This window comes from Mesoplodon mirus, assembly GCF_964341445.2.
Source record: "Mesoplodon mirus genome assembly, chromosome: 9".
In the NCBI taxonomy this organism is placed as follows: Eukaryota; Metazoa; Chordata; class Mammalia; order Artiodactyla; family Ziphiidae; genus Mesoplodon; species Mesoplodon mirus.
Window position 1 is genome coordinate 96,412,665 of NC_138985.1, and position 17,969 is coordinate 96,430,633.

The window sequence follows — 17,969 nt, forward strand, 5'->3', positions numbered from 1 at the left end:
GCGGGGTCTACTCTTCGTTGCGGTGCACGGGCTGCTCATGTGGTAGCTTCTCTTGTTACAGAGCACAGGCTCTAGGTGGCGCAGGCTTCAGTAGTTGTGGCACACGGGCTCAGTAGTTGTGGCTCACAGGCTCTAGAGCGCAGGCTCAGTAGTTGTGGTGCATGGGCTTAGTTGCTCCATGGCATGCGGGATCTTCCTGGACCAGGGATCAAACCAGTGTCCCCTGCATTGGCAGGCGGATTCTTAACCACTGAGCCACCAGGGAAGTCCTGTTTTCTTCTTAATCTAGCACCAAGCTCATGTACAGACCCTTGTTACAAGTTTGGTGCTGCTGGTAGCAGCAGCAACAGCATTAAGTCATAATGATAATTTGTGCTTTAAGGATAGGCATTTGCTAAAGAACTTAATCTAAATGAATGCCTCTGGCAAGGTGACAGCTGTGAATTTAGGGAACTCAGGCCATTCAGCTGGCTCCTAGAGCGAATTAAAGACCCTCTTTATTGATGCAATCAGGAATTCCATATTTATTGTACTGTATGCATTTTCTTTTTCTACATTTATTTATTTATGGCTGCATTGGGTCTTTGTTGCTGTGTGTGGGCTTTCTCTAGGTGCGGCGAGCGGGGGCTACTCTTCATTGCAGTGTGCAGGCTTCTCATTGCGGTGGCTTCTCTTGTTGCGGAGCACAGGCTCTAGGTGCGAGGGCTTCAGTAGTTGTGGCGCACGGGCTTAGTTGCTCAGTGGCATGTGGGATCCTCCCGGACCAGGGCTCGAACCAGGCATCCCCTGCATTGGCAGGCAGATTCTTAACCACTGTGCCACCAAGGAAGTCCTGTATGCATTTTCATAATCCTTAGAAAGTATTTGTGAAGCAGAATATTTGCTATAGAAAAGTTCACCTTCCAGCCGTAAAAACGAATAAAATAATGCCATTTGCAGCAACATGGATGGACCTAGAGATTATCATACAAAGTGAAGTAAGTCAAACAAAGACAAATATTATATGATATCACTTATATGTAGAATCTAAAAAAATTATGCAAATGAACTTATTTACAAAACAGAAATAGACTCACCAACAGAGAAAACAAACTTATGGTTACCAAAGGGGATAGCGGGGGCGAGGGGCAAGGGGATAAATTAGGAGTTTGGGATTAACAGATACACATTACTATGTATAAAATAGGTAAACAGCAAGGACCTACTGTATAGCACAAGGGACTATACTCAGCTTGTAATAACCTATAATAGAAAAGAATCTGAAAAAGAATATATATATATATAACTGAATCACTTTGTTGTACACTTCAAACTAACACAACATTGTAAATTATTTATACTTTAATCAAAAAAAATGTTCACCTTCACTGTGGTTAATTTTTATGTGGAAAACCATAATTCAAAGAGTCATGTACCACAATGTTCATTGCAGCGCTATTTACAATAGCCAGGACATGGAAGCAACCTAAGTGTCCACTGACAGACGAATGGATAAAGAAGATGTGGCACATATATACAATGGAATATTACTCAGCCATAAAAAGAAACAAAATTGGACTTCCCTGGTGGCACAGTGGTTAAGAATCTGCCTGCCAGTGCAGGGGACACGGGTTCAAGCCCTGGTCCGGGAAGATCCCGCACGCCGTGGAACAGCTAAGCCCATGTGCCACAACTACTGAGCCTGCACTCTAGAGCCTGTGAGCCACAACTACTGAAGCCCGTGCACCTAGAGCCCATGCTCCACAACAAGAGAAGCCACTGCAATGAGAAGCCTGCGCACCGCAACAGAGTAACCCCCGCTCTCTACAACTAAATTGATTCTTTAAAAAAAAAAAAGAAAGAAATGAAATTGAGTTATTTGTAGTGAGGTGGATGGACCTAAAGACTGTCATACCTAGCGAAGTAAGTTAGAAAGAGAAAAACAAATACCGTATGCTAACAAATATACATGGAATCTAAAAAAAAAAAAGTTCTAAAGAACCTAGGGGCAGGACAGGAATAAAGCACAGATGTAGAGAATGGACTTGAGGACACAGGGAGTGGGAAGGGTAAGCTGGGACGAAGTGAGAGAGTGGCATGAACATATATACACTACCAAATGTAAAATAGATAGCTAGTGGGAAGCAGCCGCATAGCACAGGGAGATCAGCTTGGTGCTTTGTGACCACTTAGAGGCGTGGGATAGGGAGGGTGGGAGTGAAACGCAAGAGGGAGGGGATATGGGGATATATGTATATGTATAGCTGATTTGCTTTGTTATACAGTAGAAACTAACACAACATTGTAAAGCAATTATACTTCAATAAAGATGTTTAAAAAAAAAGTTCACCTTCACTGTGGTTCTTTTTTATGTGGAAAGGCCAACTTTACATCCAGAACACATTCAAAATGTCAGATGAGGCATACTGCTTTCTGTGGTTCAACAAAAGTGGCCATCAAATTCTGTACTATTTTCATCTAAGCTCCTGGCACAGAGCAAGCGTAATTTTAACATCTATACTTTAATATTGATTATTTTTAACTGAAAAATTAAGAGAAAGACTAATTTCCTGTTGTCAGGCTCTAAGTATTCTCGGCAATTTTTAAAAATTTCACTGCAATTCTATTGACCCTAAAATAAGACAAAAGTGTTTTAGTTGGTCTCACTAATGATATTGACTAGTACGATGTTGCCTAAAGTAGCAAGGATAACATTTTTTGAATTTGAACCTTTTGTTTTTTCAGTTTATGTTCCAATGATATATGTGTATGTGTTTATGTGTGTATGTGTGATCATTTAGATCCTTAACTGCTTGGTAATTCTAAAGGGAAAAAGTAGACAGTTACTTATTTGAGATGTACCATGTGTCAAATTCTGTACTGAATGCCCTGGAGTACATTATCTTACCTAAACATCATCACAAGTCTCTGAAAGATTTGACTGCAATCTGTGTTTTATAAATGGGAAAGTTGAGACTCAGAGAATTTAAATATTTTTATCATACTTATACTACTAATAAGTAGAGATCCGGGGTCTGACACAAATCTTTTTCATTCTTCCCACTGTACGGTATGTAGTCCTCTCTGGGAGAACATTCCTTTCCATTTCTTTCTGAGACTTTGGTTTTTTTTGTGTGTTTTATTAACATGACTATGTTCATTATAAACTACATCAATTTCTAGCTGGGAAGAATCAAGGAATATATAAGTTTAGGAGCTAATGACTTATAAGTAAATAAATCCTAAAAGAAGGGTCTAGCCTGCGTGCACTAAGATTCTGTCATCCCCGCAGTCACTGGGTGGCCCTGGTGCCTTTTGCCCGTCACCTGAGGGAGCCCGTCAGCCACTGTCCTCCTTGTTAGGACCAGGCAATGTGACTGGAGCATTTTGTCCCCTCCTTTCTGCACAGTATATATTCTACTTGTAATATGGCTGTCAGTTCCCCTTTCTTTCCAGCCATCCGTCATCATTCAGCATTTTCTCTGGTGCCTGTTACCTGGCCTGGGACAGCAGGGATTACTGTGAACATAATGAATGAAGGGGAGGGAGGTGCACCGGCCCATCCCCCGCTCATCTCAGGATTGAGCAACACGTTCCCTGAGAACATTCATGACGGCAGCTCCCAGATTACTTGATTAACGGAAGGCGTGTGAGGAGGGGCGAGTTTTGTTTCTCATGCAGAATATTGAAAAGCTAGAATAAACCTCAGAGGATGGAGACTCGCAGACCATACAGTCTTTGGCCATGACCTCTACTTGTGGTCCTGACAGCTTCATTTTCAAGACTATTTTCACTGGGTTGGTGCTGTTTATTAGTAATTTAGTTAGCTAGATTTGGACTTGTAGTCTGTGAAGAGGAAATCACATCAAATGCAGTGTTGATGGCACTTGGTAATGGGCTTGGAAAAGCATACAAGCTTCCTGTAGATGGAATTTTGGTTGTAGGTTGAGGTAGAGAGGGGAATTTTTCTTTCTTTTCTTTTTTTTTTAATAAGTCTGCCCAATCTTTACTTTTTAATTAGTTTAACCCTACTGTGTGAATCGGTTATAGCCTTTATGTAGCTAACACAGATTTAGAACAAATGAAACTATTAGTTTCTAGCTTGATGCGTTGTCATCATGCCTTTATTTTCACAGCCCAATCTTCCTCCCACTGACATTTCTAGTGGCTGTCGTGCCTTATTTTTGGTATTGCATCTTTATTTTTCTTTATCTGTGTTCCCCATATGATTGTCATCAACAAAAGTTGATGAAGCACATCTACTAGCTGTAAGCCTTTAGGGATACAGAGAGCATTGCTGACATTTGTTAGGTTCTTGGCAGTTCACCAAGGACTTGCACATATAGTTTCTCATCTAATTCTAATAACATTCTACTGAGTTAGGTCATCGATTCTCCTTCCTTCATTCACCAAATATATATATTTTTATAAGTACTTTCTGGGATGTTATATTCCAACTGGGGAAAATTAAGAACTAGAAAGCAAGTGACAGTAACAGAAAAGACCTATGTTAAGGTTATATGGTTTATTTTCTAAAGTCACTGTTAATGGAGTTTTGGACATTGGGAGAGGGGCACTTGACAGTTTAGGTCTAGACCTGGGTCCTAAAGGAATGGTAGGAGGGGTGAGGTCTCCCCAGATAGAGCCCAGTGTGGACCAAGGCACTGAGGTGGTCATGCATACAGTGTGTTCAGTGTGCATGAAGATGCCAGTTTGGAGCTGGGGTAATCAGGCCTGTATTTAATTATTGAGTATCTAAAATCAGAAAACTTCAGAATTTTTAGAAACCGTTAGAGATCATGCAGTCCAACTCATATTTGTCCTTTAAAAATATGCTCATATTGGGCTTCCCTGGTGGCACAGTGGTTGAGAGTCCGCCTGCCGATGCAGGGGACGTGGGTTCGTGCCCCGGTCCGGGAAGATCCCACATGCTGCGGAGCGGCTGCGCCCATGAGCCATAGCCGCTGAGCCTGCGCGTCCGGAGCCTGTGCTCCACAACAGGAGAGGCCACAACAGTGAGAGGCCCGCGTACCGCAAAAAAAAAAAAATGCTCATATTGAGTAGATTACTGCATTATTTTTTGTGTGTAGATTTATTTATATTGCAGGAAGTCATTTATGTTGTTCCTGGAGTGCAGAATATAACCTGATTTCTTCGACACGTGCGCACGTTTCCTTGGTGATTCAATTCTGACTCGATTTTTACGATCTTAGAAAGAGAAGTGTTAGTAAAGAAGATATTTTTATTCTTAATTTTTGTTTGTAACCGTACCACGTGACCTTTTTTTTTAACAACTTTATTGGAGTATAATTACTTCACAATGGTGTATTAGTTTCTGCTGTATAACAAAGTGAATCAGTTATACATATACATCTGTTCCCATATCCCTTCCCTCTTGCGTCTCCTTTTGAGGAAGATTTTTATTAAAGGAGTCGTGCCTGTTGTAGTGTTGATGCTCTCCTTTTGCTTTTCTTTTAACTGAGCAAAATCACTGACTTAGCAGAACACTGATATCTCCAATGCAAATATAACAATACAAGAGGATTTTTTTTCCAAATGAGAACAAACAGCTCATGATTTTGAATCTAGAGCTGTACATGCCATTACAGTTTCTGTTTTTCTTAAGAAAAACCATCCTTTGATTAGTGGGTGGAAATGACTGAGCCAAATGGGATTTGTCTAGACTCTGATGCCTCTGGGAAGTCTTGATGATCCAGGCTATGGATTTCTTTTTTTTTTTTTTTTTTTTTTTTTTTGCTGTACGCGGGCCTCTCACTGCTGTGGCCTCTCCCGTTGCGGAGCACAGGCTCCGGACACACAGGCTCCGCGGCCATGGCTCGCGGGCCCAGCCGCTCCGCGGCATGTGGGATCTTCCGGGATCGGGGCACGAACCCGTGTCCCCTGCATCGGCAGGCGGACTCTCAACCACTGCGCCACCAGGGAAGCCCCAGGCTATGGATTTCTAAAGCTTCACATGTTTTTTATCAGTCAATTTCCAAGATACCTCAGAGACCATTAAGGCAGATAATATATCAGGTGAGATTTATGTTTGGTATCATGCAGAGAACTATAATTAAAAAGAAACTTTAATTTAGCAAAACTAAATGCAGTATTGTAAGTGTAGATTGTTAGGGTTTTGAGAAAGTCTATTAAATAGCATCTACCTTTCCTGTCAGAGTTCTGACACTGTTATGAAATAATATAAGTAAGTAAGTGGAAGATGAAATACCACTTTTATGTTGATATAAGCTAGACTGAAAGATGTAGCCTAGTTAAGAGAGCCAGATGAGTTTGCTGACTGAACATCAAAATTAGACAAATTTACTTACTCACTTATAGAAGGTACTGGACCACTTTATCCTTCTCTGACAAGGTAGGACCTTCATTGCTAAACTTAGTGAGACAATGCTCACTTTGTACAGGCATTCTGGTTTCTAAAGTGGAATAAGGGGGTTGCTGAGCTCTGCATGCCCAGCTTTTTCTTCTCAATTTTACCAAAGGAGTTAGTTCACTTCCCTTGAGTGGGTAAAAGATGGACAGAGGCCAGGGATTACTTTAATTGAGCTTCATCCTAATGCATAGAAACATGAAGCGGGGGCAGGGGAACATTTCTCCCAACACCCCAGGATGTACATTTGTCCCGTTCTAAACTCTGAAATTAGGATATATCTTAAATCAGTGACATCTTAATGGCTATCGACCGGAAGATAGTCATAATGAGTTGTTTTTGCCTCAGTACGTGTGAGCTGAGTGGTTATTCTTCACATCATGACCCTTCAGTGTTTCAATTAGTGAACCTCTTAAGGACCATTTGACAAAAGAGTATTAATCTTGGTTGTTGTAAGCACACCTAATAGTATCAAGAACATGTCAACATTAAACCTTGCAGAATTGGTATCAGCAGCTTGGAGTAAAATACTGGATGTGCTCCTTCAAGAAATCCACTTAGTGAAATTGTTTAGAAAACAAAGATAGTGACAAGTCTAGAGCCATTCAGAAGAGCTGGACTCTGAATATTACATAGTTTTAAGAATACCTTAACCAACCCGCTTTTCTTATGTTTCCTCATTATATGTGTATGAGAGATCTTGGCTAAATACCTCTTTATCTTAAAAACCTTAATAAATCCTTAAATTTACTTATTTATGAATTATTTAACCTAGTTCTGTGTATTTAAACTGTAAAGAACTTTTCAATAAGAGAAAAAGGAGATTCCAAATAATAAGGAAGCGTTGCATACTTTAGTTAGCAGGATTTTTTTTTCTTAGTGTTACTTACAACAATAGTGTATCTGACAACTAGTGAGGTCTTAGATTTGATGAAATATGCTTGGTTAGGTTCATATGGGCCTCTGTTCCAACCTTTCGAGCCCTAGACAAGTCTGAATGGCACGTCTTCCTTCCCCTGAAGTTTTCATGTGCCGTGCTGTACAAGGTTGACAGTGGTGATTACAGATCAAAATTTTAACCTTAACTGGGTTGTACCCTTGCATTGTTTCTTTAAATATACAGTTATTCTTACTGTGCTTCCACGTTCTCACTCCAGAGTGAAATTGCTTATTTAATGAGGAAGACTGGATCAAGTCATTCAAAATAAAATAATTTTGTAAATATTAAAGGCAGCTGTTTTCACAGAGGATCTTCCTTGTGATAGTGTAACATACATCTGATAGGCTTATTTCTTTGCAAAAGTTCTGATAAGCTAATCTGTCTTTTATTTTTTTTCTGAAAGGGGGTCCTGATGACAACTTAATTGAAGGTGGAGGAACAAAATTTGTCTGCAAACCTGGAGCCAGAAATATTACTGTCATATTCCATCCATTATTAAGGTAAGTCAAGTCCTATGTACTTACTGAAGATCAATATTTTCATTATTTATGCTAATGTACTGAATGCCAGTAGGTCAGTCAGCATTGAAACAAGTCATAAAAAGAACTTTTTCCATATTATAGGACCTCACAATCAAAGTTCGTCAATAGAAAATTAATGTCAACCCTACTAAGTAGCTACTTGGTCTCAGGAGTAATTCTTCATAAATACATTTATTTGATTTTCTTTCTTAACTACTCCCTGTCCCTGTCCTGTTCCTTGTCACTATCCTTTAACTATTTCAGGGGTTGGCAAACTATGGCCCACAGGAGAAATCTAGCCTGTCCCTTGTTTTTGTAAATAAATTTTTGTCGCCAGAGTCAGGCTCATCCATTTATGTATTGCCCATAACAGTTTGGGGGCTCTAGTTGCAGAGTTGAATATTTGCAGCAGAATCCATATGCCTCACACAGCCTAAAATATTTACTTACTGGCCCTTTACAGGAAAAAATAGCAGCACCATGATCTGTTTGTTTTAAACTAATGACTCAGATATCCTTTGAGAACTGGCAGGTCTCTGAACAAATATGATTTACAAAAACTGAAAGGCATTATATCAATCAAATATGTGGTTTTATATATTGAAGGATAAAACTTGTTAGTGATTAGAATGAAATCTATTAAAATGCTCAGTTTGTTGTGATACTGTGATTTAAGAAAATAAGAATATGTGATACTTCATTTAAAAACCTTCTAAGCCCTAAATACCTTTAAAAAGGTACTTTTGCGGGGGGCGCAGGGAAGGGGTGTGGTTATTCAGTGGATCTAAAGTTTCAGTTTTATAAGATGAGAAAGTCCTACAGATGTTACACAATAATGTGCATGCACATAGTTCACACTTCTGTACTGTACACCTGAAAAAGGTTAAGAAATGGTAAATTACATGTGTGTTTTTTAAAATTTATTTATTTATGGCTGCGTTGGGTCTTTGTTGCTGTGCACGGGCTTTCTCTAGTTGCGGTGAGTGGGGGCTACTCTTAGTTGTGGTGTGCAGGCTTCTCATTGTGGTGGCTTCTCTTGTTGCGAAGCATGGACTCTAGGCTCATGAGCTCAGTAGTTGTGGCTCGTGGGCTCTAGAGTGCAGGCTCAGTAGTTGTGGTGCACAGGCTCAGTTGCTCCACAGCATGTGGGATCTTCCCGACCAGGGCTCGAACCCGTGTCCCCTGCACTGGCAGGTGGATTCTTAATCACTGCACCACCAGGGAAGCCCAAATTACCTGTTATGTGTTTTTGAGTACAACAAAAAAGGGTACTTTGGGGACACAGACATACAATATAATATTAATTGTATGTTTTCTCTATAATGAGCCAGTGTTTAGTTTTGCTGTATATTCATACAATGGACCAGAAACTCTTGGGCTCACTAAAAGTTAGGTACCTCAGATCATCACCTTAACTTTCTTAGGTAACTCGTGTAATATTTGAGGCATTTGGTATAACAGTTAAACAAATGCTACTGAACTGGCCAGAGATAATACTGTATATACTTTTCCAAAACAGAAACAGTTTATTGCTGGAATTATCCTACCTTCTCATTAACCAACACTTACTAAATTGACATCATTAGAACTAGTTTAATTCAAATCTCTTATTTAGGTAACCAGTTTAAAAAATTATACTGGAGTATTTTACCCAATTAATTTTAAATGTGAAAACACAAATGTATAAGTTGAACTACAAAAATATCTGACTTTCACACAATTAAAAATAAGAGATTTTTGAAGAAACATCACTAACCTTAAAAAAAAAAAGTTTTAGCAGCAAGTAAATTCATGTGAGTTAAGAATCATGGAATTAAGAGAATTAAAACTATTCCCCTGTAAATTTAGTTGATTTATATGTATATATCAATTTATATATATAAATCAATGAATTTATGTATATAATTCATTATATATGTGTATGTATATATATGAATATATAATAAGTAAATTACAACATTTAGAATTTCTAAATTAACTAACAACTATCATATATATCAGCTGACTTCGGTAATTAGTTTGGTACTTACTGTCTTTTCCAATTACAATTGATTTCTACTTAGTGTTGCTAATTATTAGGAAAATGGAAAGATAGCTTAATCATTATAGGCATCTTCTAACCTAGATTTAACGCCATAATTTACTGCCAAGTTTTGCTGTGTCTTCAATAAATGGAATCCTTACGTTTACATTTGTTTTTAACTCTGGAAGAAATCCTTTAGAAGTTTCTTTAGCAGTGTTGTCAGTAACCACTTTTCAAGAGATTTTTTTCCCATAAACTTATTTTATCTTTTTAAACACGAAGTTAAGAGAATGGAAAAAATACATACTTATTTCACACTTAATAAAATGCATTTCTGGTAAAATACTGATAGAGTTTAATGTATTCTTGACAGTTCTTTTTTACTATTATATTTATGCTGCTTCACTAGAGAGTTGTTTTAAGGCTTGATAATACTCCTACTAGTTTTACTCACTAGTTTGGTCTCTACTTTCATTCAGTATTTTAATTTATTATTGATGAGAACTGGAGAAAGTTTTGTGGCATAATGCAAATAGTTGAGGAAGTCACAAGACTATTATGTGGTCTACAAGGTGAATTAATTCCTTCCTAAGCAGGTGATCATTATGAGACTTTAAATTAGCCTTTGGGTCAGATTTTAACCTTACTTCTCAGACCCATTATAGAGCCTCAGCTGAATGCTCATAATGGGATTATGGAACTTCAAGTGACTAAGATCTTTCAGTGTTGTTAGTTTTGTCTTTGTTTTTGTTTTTTTAGTTTTTATGCTTCAGCATTGGCTGATTATTGGGTTTATTGTTTCTTCTAAAGATTAGAAGTTTATGAGAGTTCCCTGGTGGCCTAGTGGTTAGGATTCTGGGCTTTCACTGCCATGGCCCGGATTCAATCCCTGGTCGGGGAACTAAGATCCTGCAAACCACACAGCACAGCCAAAAAATTGAATAAATAAACAAACAAATAAATGAAGTTTAGAAGTTTCATTTTGATAATGAGAAGAATCAGTGTTCATTATCATACTGTTTCATTTTAACAGTTATCATAAAACATTTCTCATTTCTCCTATAGTCATTCATTTATTCATAATCAACACTTTTTTGAAGTGTTTATTAAATGCTTATGATGTGTTCTTTTCTCTGAATTAGATATGGACTCTTGTTTAGAAATAGTCACTTTTATTTTTATGATATTCTTTAAATAAAATATGTATAGAGATCATTTTCTGTCCTTCGGAATGCCCCTTGCTTATTTATTTTTTTTCCATGCTAGTTCAAAGTGAATGTGATTTAGCATTTTATTATTTCAAAGACAATATAACATAGTGGGAGAGATAGTGTAGAAGAATTGAAAGATGGAGAAAAAGCACAAATTTTGAAATTAAAAATGGAAACCACAACAAGTTATCTAGGTTCAAATCTAGGTTCCTTTACCTCAGTTTGACTCACAGGTTATTTGTTGGACTCTGATTCTATGCCAGGTCCTGTGGAACCAAAAAATAATAATAATAAGATCAAACCCTTGCCTAAAGGTGCTCACTTCGTAGCTGTGTGAGTGGCAAAAATTAAGAAGGTTGAAAACACCAATTAGTGGAGAGGATGTGGATCAATGGGATCTCTTATACACAGTGTGTAAATTGGTACAGCTTCTCTTGAAACCAGTTTGATATTATTGAGCAATTACCTATCCTGTTACCCAGTTTGCCTCCTAATGTGTTTCTACTTGTATGGAGTGACTCACATTATTTTTCCATCCCAGTTTTTCTTTCTCTAATTGATTATAATAATCTTTATTCATAACTTACATCATATTCAGAGAGTAAGTTTGGAAGGGGCTTATCACAAGTTGGCTTTTATCACAAGCCAACATCTATTTAAATAGTATGTCATTGTTTTCTTACACTATCTCTTGGTAAACTCAAGTGTTTTTTATTGGAAGGGAGAAACCCTCAAGTGTGTGGGTCCTTCATTTTTCATTGTTGCTCTTCCCCTTTGTCTAGCAAATCTTGTACTCTGTCTTCCTGAAACTTTGCGTATGGGTTTTCTATACTTCATTTATTTAAAATATTCTTTTCATAATTTTTATTCAACTGGCAGTCCTTCTTTGCAGCCTAAAGGTTTTCAGTATTGGAAACTGAATCATCCTGCTAAGAAGACCACATAGCAGATTCCCATTATGCTGTTTTATATATTCTTAGCAGTTACTTATACTGTCCTCCTATAAAATCATCGTACAAGGTCCCAGATCTGGTAACCTTGCAAACTTACTCTTGTACTTTTCTCATAACCACTGCAGTCTCAACACTAAGAAACCATACCAGATTCTGGAGGCAAATATACCGACTTGCAATTGGTTCACTACCCATTAACTCTGCTGGCCCCTTGACTTGTTTATTTAATGCTTTTCCTTACTATTTTCTCTTTCTAGTTAAGAAACCAGCAGTTTGTCTCTTAGAGAGTGAAGTTTTAGAAAGATGAGGTACAGTAATCTTTATCTTGCTTGCTTTACTCAGTCTAACAAGACATTGTGTGCAATTAAACCCTTAATGTAAGCTTTTAATGACAAGAGGTCATCTAATCAATTTTTCTGCCTGTGGGTCTAAAATGAACAAAAGCGTATTGAAATAAAAAGATTTCTAGCCATACCTAGGTAGATCCTGAAATACTTTGACTAATATATAGACCTAGAAAATGGTAGGACTAATACCTGCTCCCCTACCCGCCGCTCCCACTGACATATTTGTTATTTTTTAGTTTCTCTGGAAACATTTAAGAGGAATGGATGGATTCACTGTAATAAATGGGTTTTATTTTAAAGGCCTTGAATTGGGGGAACAGAAGGAAGATTAATTTAACATTAATGTTGAAATTTTAATGTCATATTTCCTTTCTTTTGTCTAGGTCTGATATGCATTTAGATTTTTTTTTCAAAAATTTCTATCTTTGAATAACTACATCATGGTTATTATTAACCATGATCTAAATGTAAATAAACCTTTACCAATAAAATGTGCATTTTATTGAGGTATCAACCACAGTTTGATATAGAGTAATATTTTTTAGTTACAATTAATATATAATCTAGCCATTTCAGGAACTTTGAAATTACTTTGTGGCTGCTATATTTGGGGATTTTGTGGGGAGGGAAGGGAGTGAGAATTTATTTTTCCCTATGTTTTTTTATTTCTTATTATTCTTTATTCTCTAAAAACCTAAAAATATTATTTGCGCCTTAGATTTGTTAATACAGTTCTTTCATATAGCAAAAAAAGGGTGAAAACAGAATTATTACCTTAAAAATCTAAATGGTTGCGGCATCTAACTGAAGTATTTAGAAAACAGTCTAAAGCTTTACCTCTCTCTTTTTACGGTATGCATTTATTATTGCATGCATTCTGGAACAATTAGGCACATTAGGGAAGACTGTTACTAATGTGTTGCTAATGAAAACAAAGTCATGTATTTGACTGTTGTACTACTCACCATCTCATATCTGCAGGCTTTGAGTTTTAAAGGTGAAGTCATCAAAGAAAGGCGGTGGGATTTAATGCAGCCCATCAGGGTTTGAGAAACAAAAATTCCAAGTGTTTAGAGCCAGGACAAGTCAGAAGTGAGAACACAGGAGTCCAAACAAGTCTTCTCACTGTGTTCTCACATAGTCTCTTCCCCTTCTAACAAGGACACTAGCCCTATTGGATTAGGGTCTCACCATCATGATCTCATTTAACCTTAATTATCTACTGCAGAGAAGGTACATTAAATTTTGCAATTAGAATGAACTCGGGAAGTTAATTTATTAAATGACTTATTTAATCATTCTTTTAGCACTGGAGTCATTGTTTGAATGAAAAGGAGTTATGTATATTGCATGATAGAGAAGATAGACCACTGAAAGTGGGCAGAGTAGGGGATACAAGTGATTGACCACTTTTTAGTTTTTGATGTTGGCCAAATCACTGTGTGTCTTAGTTTTCTGTAGCTATAAAATAGAGGAGTTGGTTGGTCTGGATTTTGTTTTCTGTCTTTAAAGTTTTGTGATTTTGTGATGGGGGAATGCTTTTATAATATTTAGGGACTCCAAAGGCCTGGCATTTAAAATTTGAAAAGTCCAAATGACAGTGCATTGTTTCTTTTGCTTATTTGCTTCAACCAGCTTTTAAAAGGCGTTTGGCTCTTTAGAATAATGAACGCTTTGCATTTATGAAGTACTTTCTTATGAGATAATTGAAAGAACAGATGTTTGCAGTCTTGGGGTGACTTGGCAGCGGTAGGAGGCTGGAGACATGGTGGATGGTGATGGTATTTAAAGTTGCAAAAATGTCACTGATGCTTCCTCTTTGAACACAGCTGCAGTATTCAATATCCAGGCTGTGAGCATTTTTCACTATTTATTTTCACCCACACTTCATTAAATCAGGCAGCAGTGAAACTCTTCCTGGGTAGAACCAAAAGTATTTATTGGTCAGTAAGGAGTAGGCTGGCATTTAGGTCAGTTAGGGATATGAAACTTTCCTGGTCACATGGGCTTTGGTGATAGCCAGTATCTCTCTAGTTGTCTGTGTGCCTTTCTTCGGGCAAACAGCAGTAGGAACAACAAGTACTTGTGATCATACCGTCTAATCATATTTGTCCATAATTATGGAGAAGAATACCTGCTAAACGTTAATCTTGTCAGCTGTAGAAGCTGCCAGTTAGCAGCAGTATAGGGAACTGTTTAAAAGCCTGAGAGAATGGCTGTAGGTAAAAACTATTTTCTAAGACTTCATCTTACTGTAGTTTGGACACTCAGGAAGCCCTCTTTTTAAGGGTGAAGCCATTAGAGCTCCTCTGTTTGGTATAGTGAAAGTCCTCTGGCCCTCCTAACAGTTACATCTCCTGAAATGGAAAATAACTCTCTGATGTATAGCCACATTTGACAGTATTATCCACAGATACTGAGCAAATGTTGTTATGCCGCTACTCTATCAACATGTTATGAAGGACTTATCCTGTGTGACATTCCAGATACATGAGAGTTTTTCAGTAGTTGCAGCTGAACTATAAATTGTTGTTTTCTCCTAAGGAAGTAGTATGGTTTGATGGTCTGCTTTGCAGGAGGCCTGTGGTTTGTTTTGTTTTTTTGTAATAAGCTTTGCCAACAAATCTGTTTTTTATAGGAAATAATTCAGGAATAATTACTTAACAGCTATGAATTATATACATTATTAGTCTAAACATGCTGTAGCACAAAAGGTCTTTTCAACTTTTTCTGGTACTAACTTGCTTATAAGTGAACTACTTTGGTAAGACTGTTTTAGGTCTTCAGAACTCCGTGTCTGCTTTCCTATAATATCCTGGATTTCTGCCCTTTGTGATCTTCCCTTTCTCATATCTTTTCCTAACACTGCTTCCACAATAAAGGGAGTGGTGGTTCAGATTTACCTTCTATATGAATGGGGTACACAGTAAATATGTGTTTAAAGAATTAATAGGTAACTTATAGAAGTGCTTAGCAAATATTTGTTGATTTGAAGTGAATTTATCAGATATGAGTAAAAATATAAAGGGACTTTTTTTTAGTAATGATATTGAAATAGATCAATTTTTCTTTTGTACCTAAAAATGGTATACATTTTTTATCATTGATTTACCTCTGTTGTAACTATAAAGTGTTTGTTAAAGGATGAAATATAGAAATGTTGAGGTGAATTTAGAAATTTGGTTTTTTTTATGGCATTAATCCTAAACTACAGTTCTTTTAACTTTGCCTCATATTTTGTTTTTATTGATAGCAGTTATATAGTAGAAACAGATACTTTTTCCTTTCACCTTTTCTAAGCTTATGGTTGCATAAAATAGCTTTGCCTTATTCTTTCATGAATTATAGAAGCCCTTTTCAAGATTATAAAACCTTTTCTAATAGAAGAAACCTTGCTTTAAAAGCTTTCTTATGTAGCTTCTTCTGTTTCTGTTAGATTTTTTTTAAACTTTATTTACAAGGGTACCATAGCCCCTGGATTCTTTCTTGATGTTAGAAAGTTAGGTCGATAGATAGATAGGTAGACAGATCAATAGATAGGTATAGATCGATAGATAGGTAGATAGATCGATAGGTAGATAGCGTGTGTGTGTGTGTTTAATTATTGGAGTTAGCGTGAATGTCATAGAGTGAAGTAATTCTGTATTTCTTTTCCCAATATATATATATTTTTTTTCTTTTTGCAGTATGCGGGCCTCTCACTGTTGTGGCCTCTCCCGTTGCGGAGCACAGGCTCCGGATGCGCAGGCCCAGCGGCCATGGCTCACGGGCCCAGCCGCTCCGCGGCATATGGGATCCTCCCAGACCGGGGCACAAACCCGTATCCCCTGCATCGGCAGGCGGACTCTCAACCACTGCGCCACCAGGGAGGCCCTTCCCAATATTTTTTATTCTTGAGAAATGCACAAAAGTTAGCCCACCCATGTCAGTTTGATGTGTGCATTGGTATTTGGCTGAATATTATTCTGAGTGTTCACAGGTATGTGATATTTTTATACCGATACATGTTTGTTCTTAATGAGCTAAAGCTTATATAGACATTTTGAAAGATGCTGGTGATTAGACAGTCTAGCAAATAACATTGTAGGTCATACATTATTCACGCATGGGAGGAAATTTTGCTGTCTTATTGCATTTTTATGAAACACAATGTTTTTTTCCTTGTCCTCAGAATTATGAAAAATCTTGCTATCTTTTCAGACTGTTTGACCTGTGAAGGCCTGTGAAACACTTGAGGGGTGGTATATTTAGATTTCAAACCCCACATTTGAGTCACTGCTTTGGAATTTATATAATAAATGTTAAATGCTTTTAGTCTTCAAACTAAGTAATGTTTGGGGATTATAAATTTTTTTTCTAAGCTTTCTCTTACTTTTGTATTTTCAAAATATGTTGTGTGATATATGCCTGAACACTGATTGCAACTAACTGGCAATTTTATATTAATGGAGTAAATTGGAGAGTCAGTCACGGTTCCAGCCAACATGTCAATGCACACTTCAACAACAATGTCAAGAGAGGTAAGACAAGCCAGTCTAGTTAGCAGAAAAGTGTAGGCCGGTCCTTATGAGAAACAGTAGGAAGAACTGAAAATCTTAGTGAAAAACAGAGGATTTGATACCTAATTTCAAATATATGTGCCACTTAAAAGAAATAAAGTGGTTTTGTTTTTTGTTGTTTTCTAAATCTGGATTAGAACTAGTTAGTTGGTTGGATGGTAGAGAGATTTGACTCTACATAATGAGAATTTTCTAATGAGTAAGGCAATTCAAAAATAGGAAAGTTTTCCTCGGAAGACAGTATCGTTCCTAGAGATGCTTAATCAAAAGATGCAGTTAACAAGATGCTGAATTGTGAGGTCAACATTCTTTAAATATATGATTGGAATTCTTTATAATATACTATGCCGCTTCGGAACTCTGGATGGAAGTGTTGCTTCCAATCCTGCTCATATGGGTTCCTTTTTTATGTTTCAGTTTAGTGCTCATGATTATCACTGACCAGGTCAAGGCATTATAGTTGACCAAGGCTGTGTCTACAGCTTTGACTTTCTTCTTTCCGACACAGAGTAAGAGACACTCAGACCATGACTGTACATAGAGCAATTATTAGAGAAACTGCACCCCTCTCTACAATGGAGTTCCTTCTACTGTCTGTCTTTTTTTCTTCTCTGCTCCTGTTTTTGTATTTTCCTTTTTTTGTTTCCTTGTGCCAGTAACTGGTACATGTGATTATAAGTTAACCCTTACAGTGACTCTTAAGGCAAAAAGAAGGCATGCTTGCTTCTGCTGTAAAGCTAATATGGGACTAAAACTATATTTTCAAGTAAACCTAAAATCATCATGACTGCTGCCATGATTTTGACCTAGATTTAAGCTGATATTCTAGTTGCAGATTTTCTTCTCATTATCAATTAAATTTTCTAATGATCAATTAAAATTATTGGAAGCGTACATATGAAAGACTGTAGAGGAGATTCTTTTCAGAGCAAAATGTTTACATAATTGGTGTGTTGCTTTTTATGTATTCTGAACATGTATTTGTCTTGGACTGCAGTAGCCAAAATATGCTTATTCAGCATTCAATGAAATATGTTTCCATCCAGCT

The 17,969-nt window shown here is 37.2% G+C and overlaps 1 protein-coding gene across 1 annotated transcript in view; it reads left to right on the forward strand.

The window, feature by feature from the left end:
• EXOC4 (exocyst complex component 4) overlaps positions 1-17,969 on the forward strand; it is an 815,775-nt gene that overhangs the window by 365,928 nt on the left and 431,878 nt on the right. Inside the window, exon 10 of the mRNA XM_082632942.1 lies at positions 7,711-7,807. Coding sequence (XP_082489068.1) covers positions 7,711-7,807 — 97 coding nt within the window. The remainder of the gene's footprint in view (positions 1-7,710; positions 7,808-17,969) is intronic.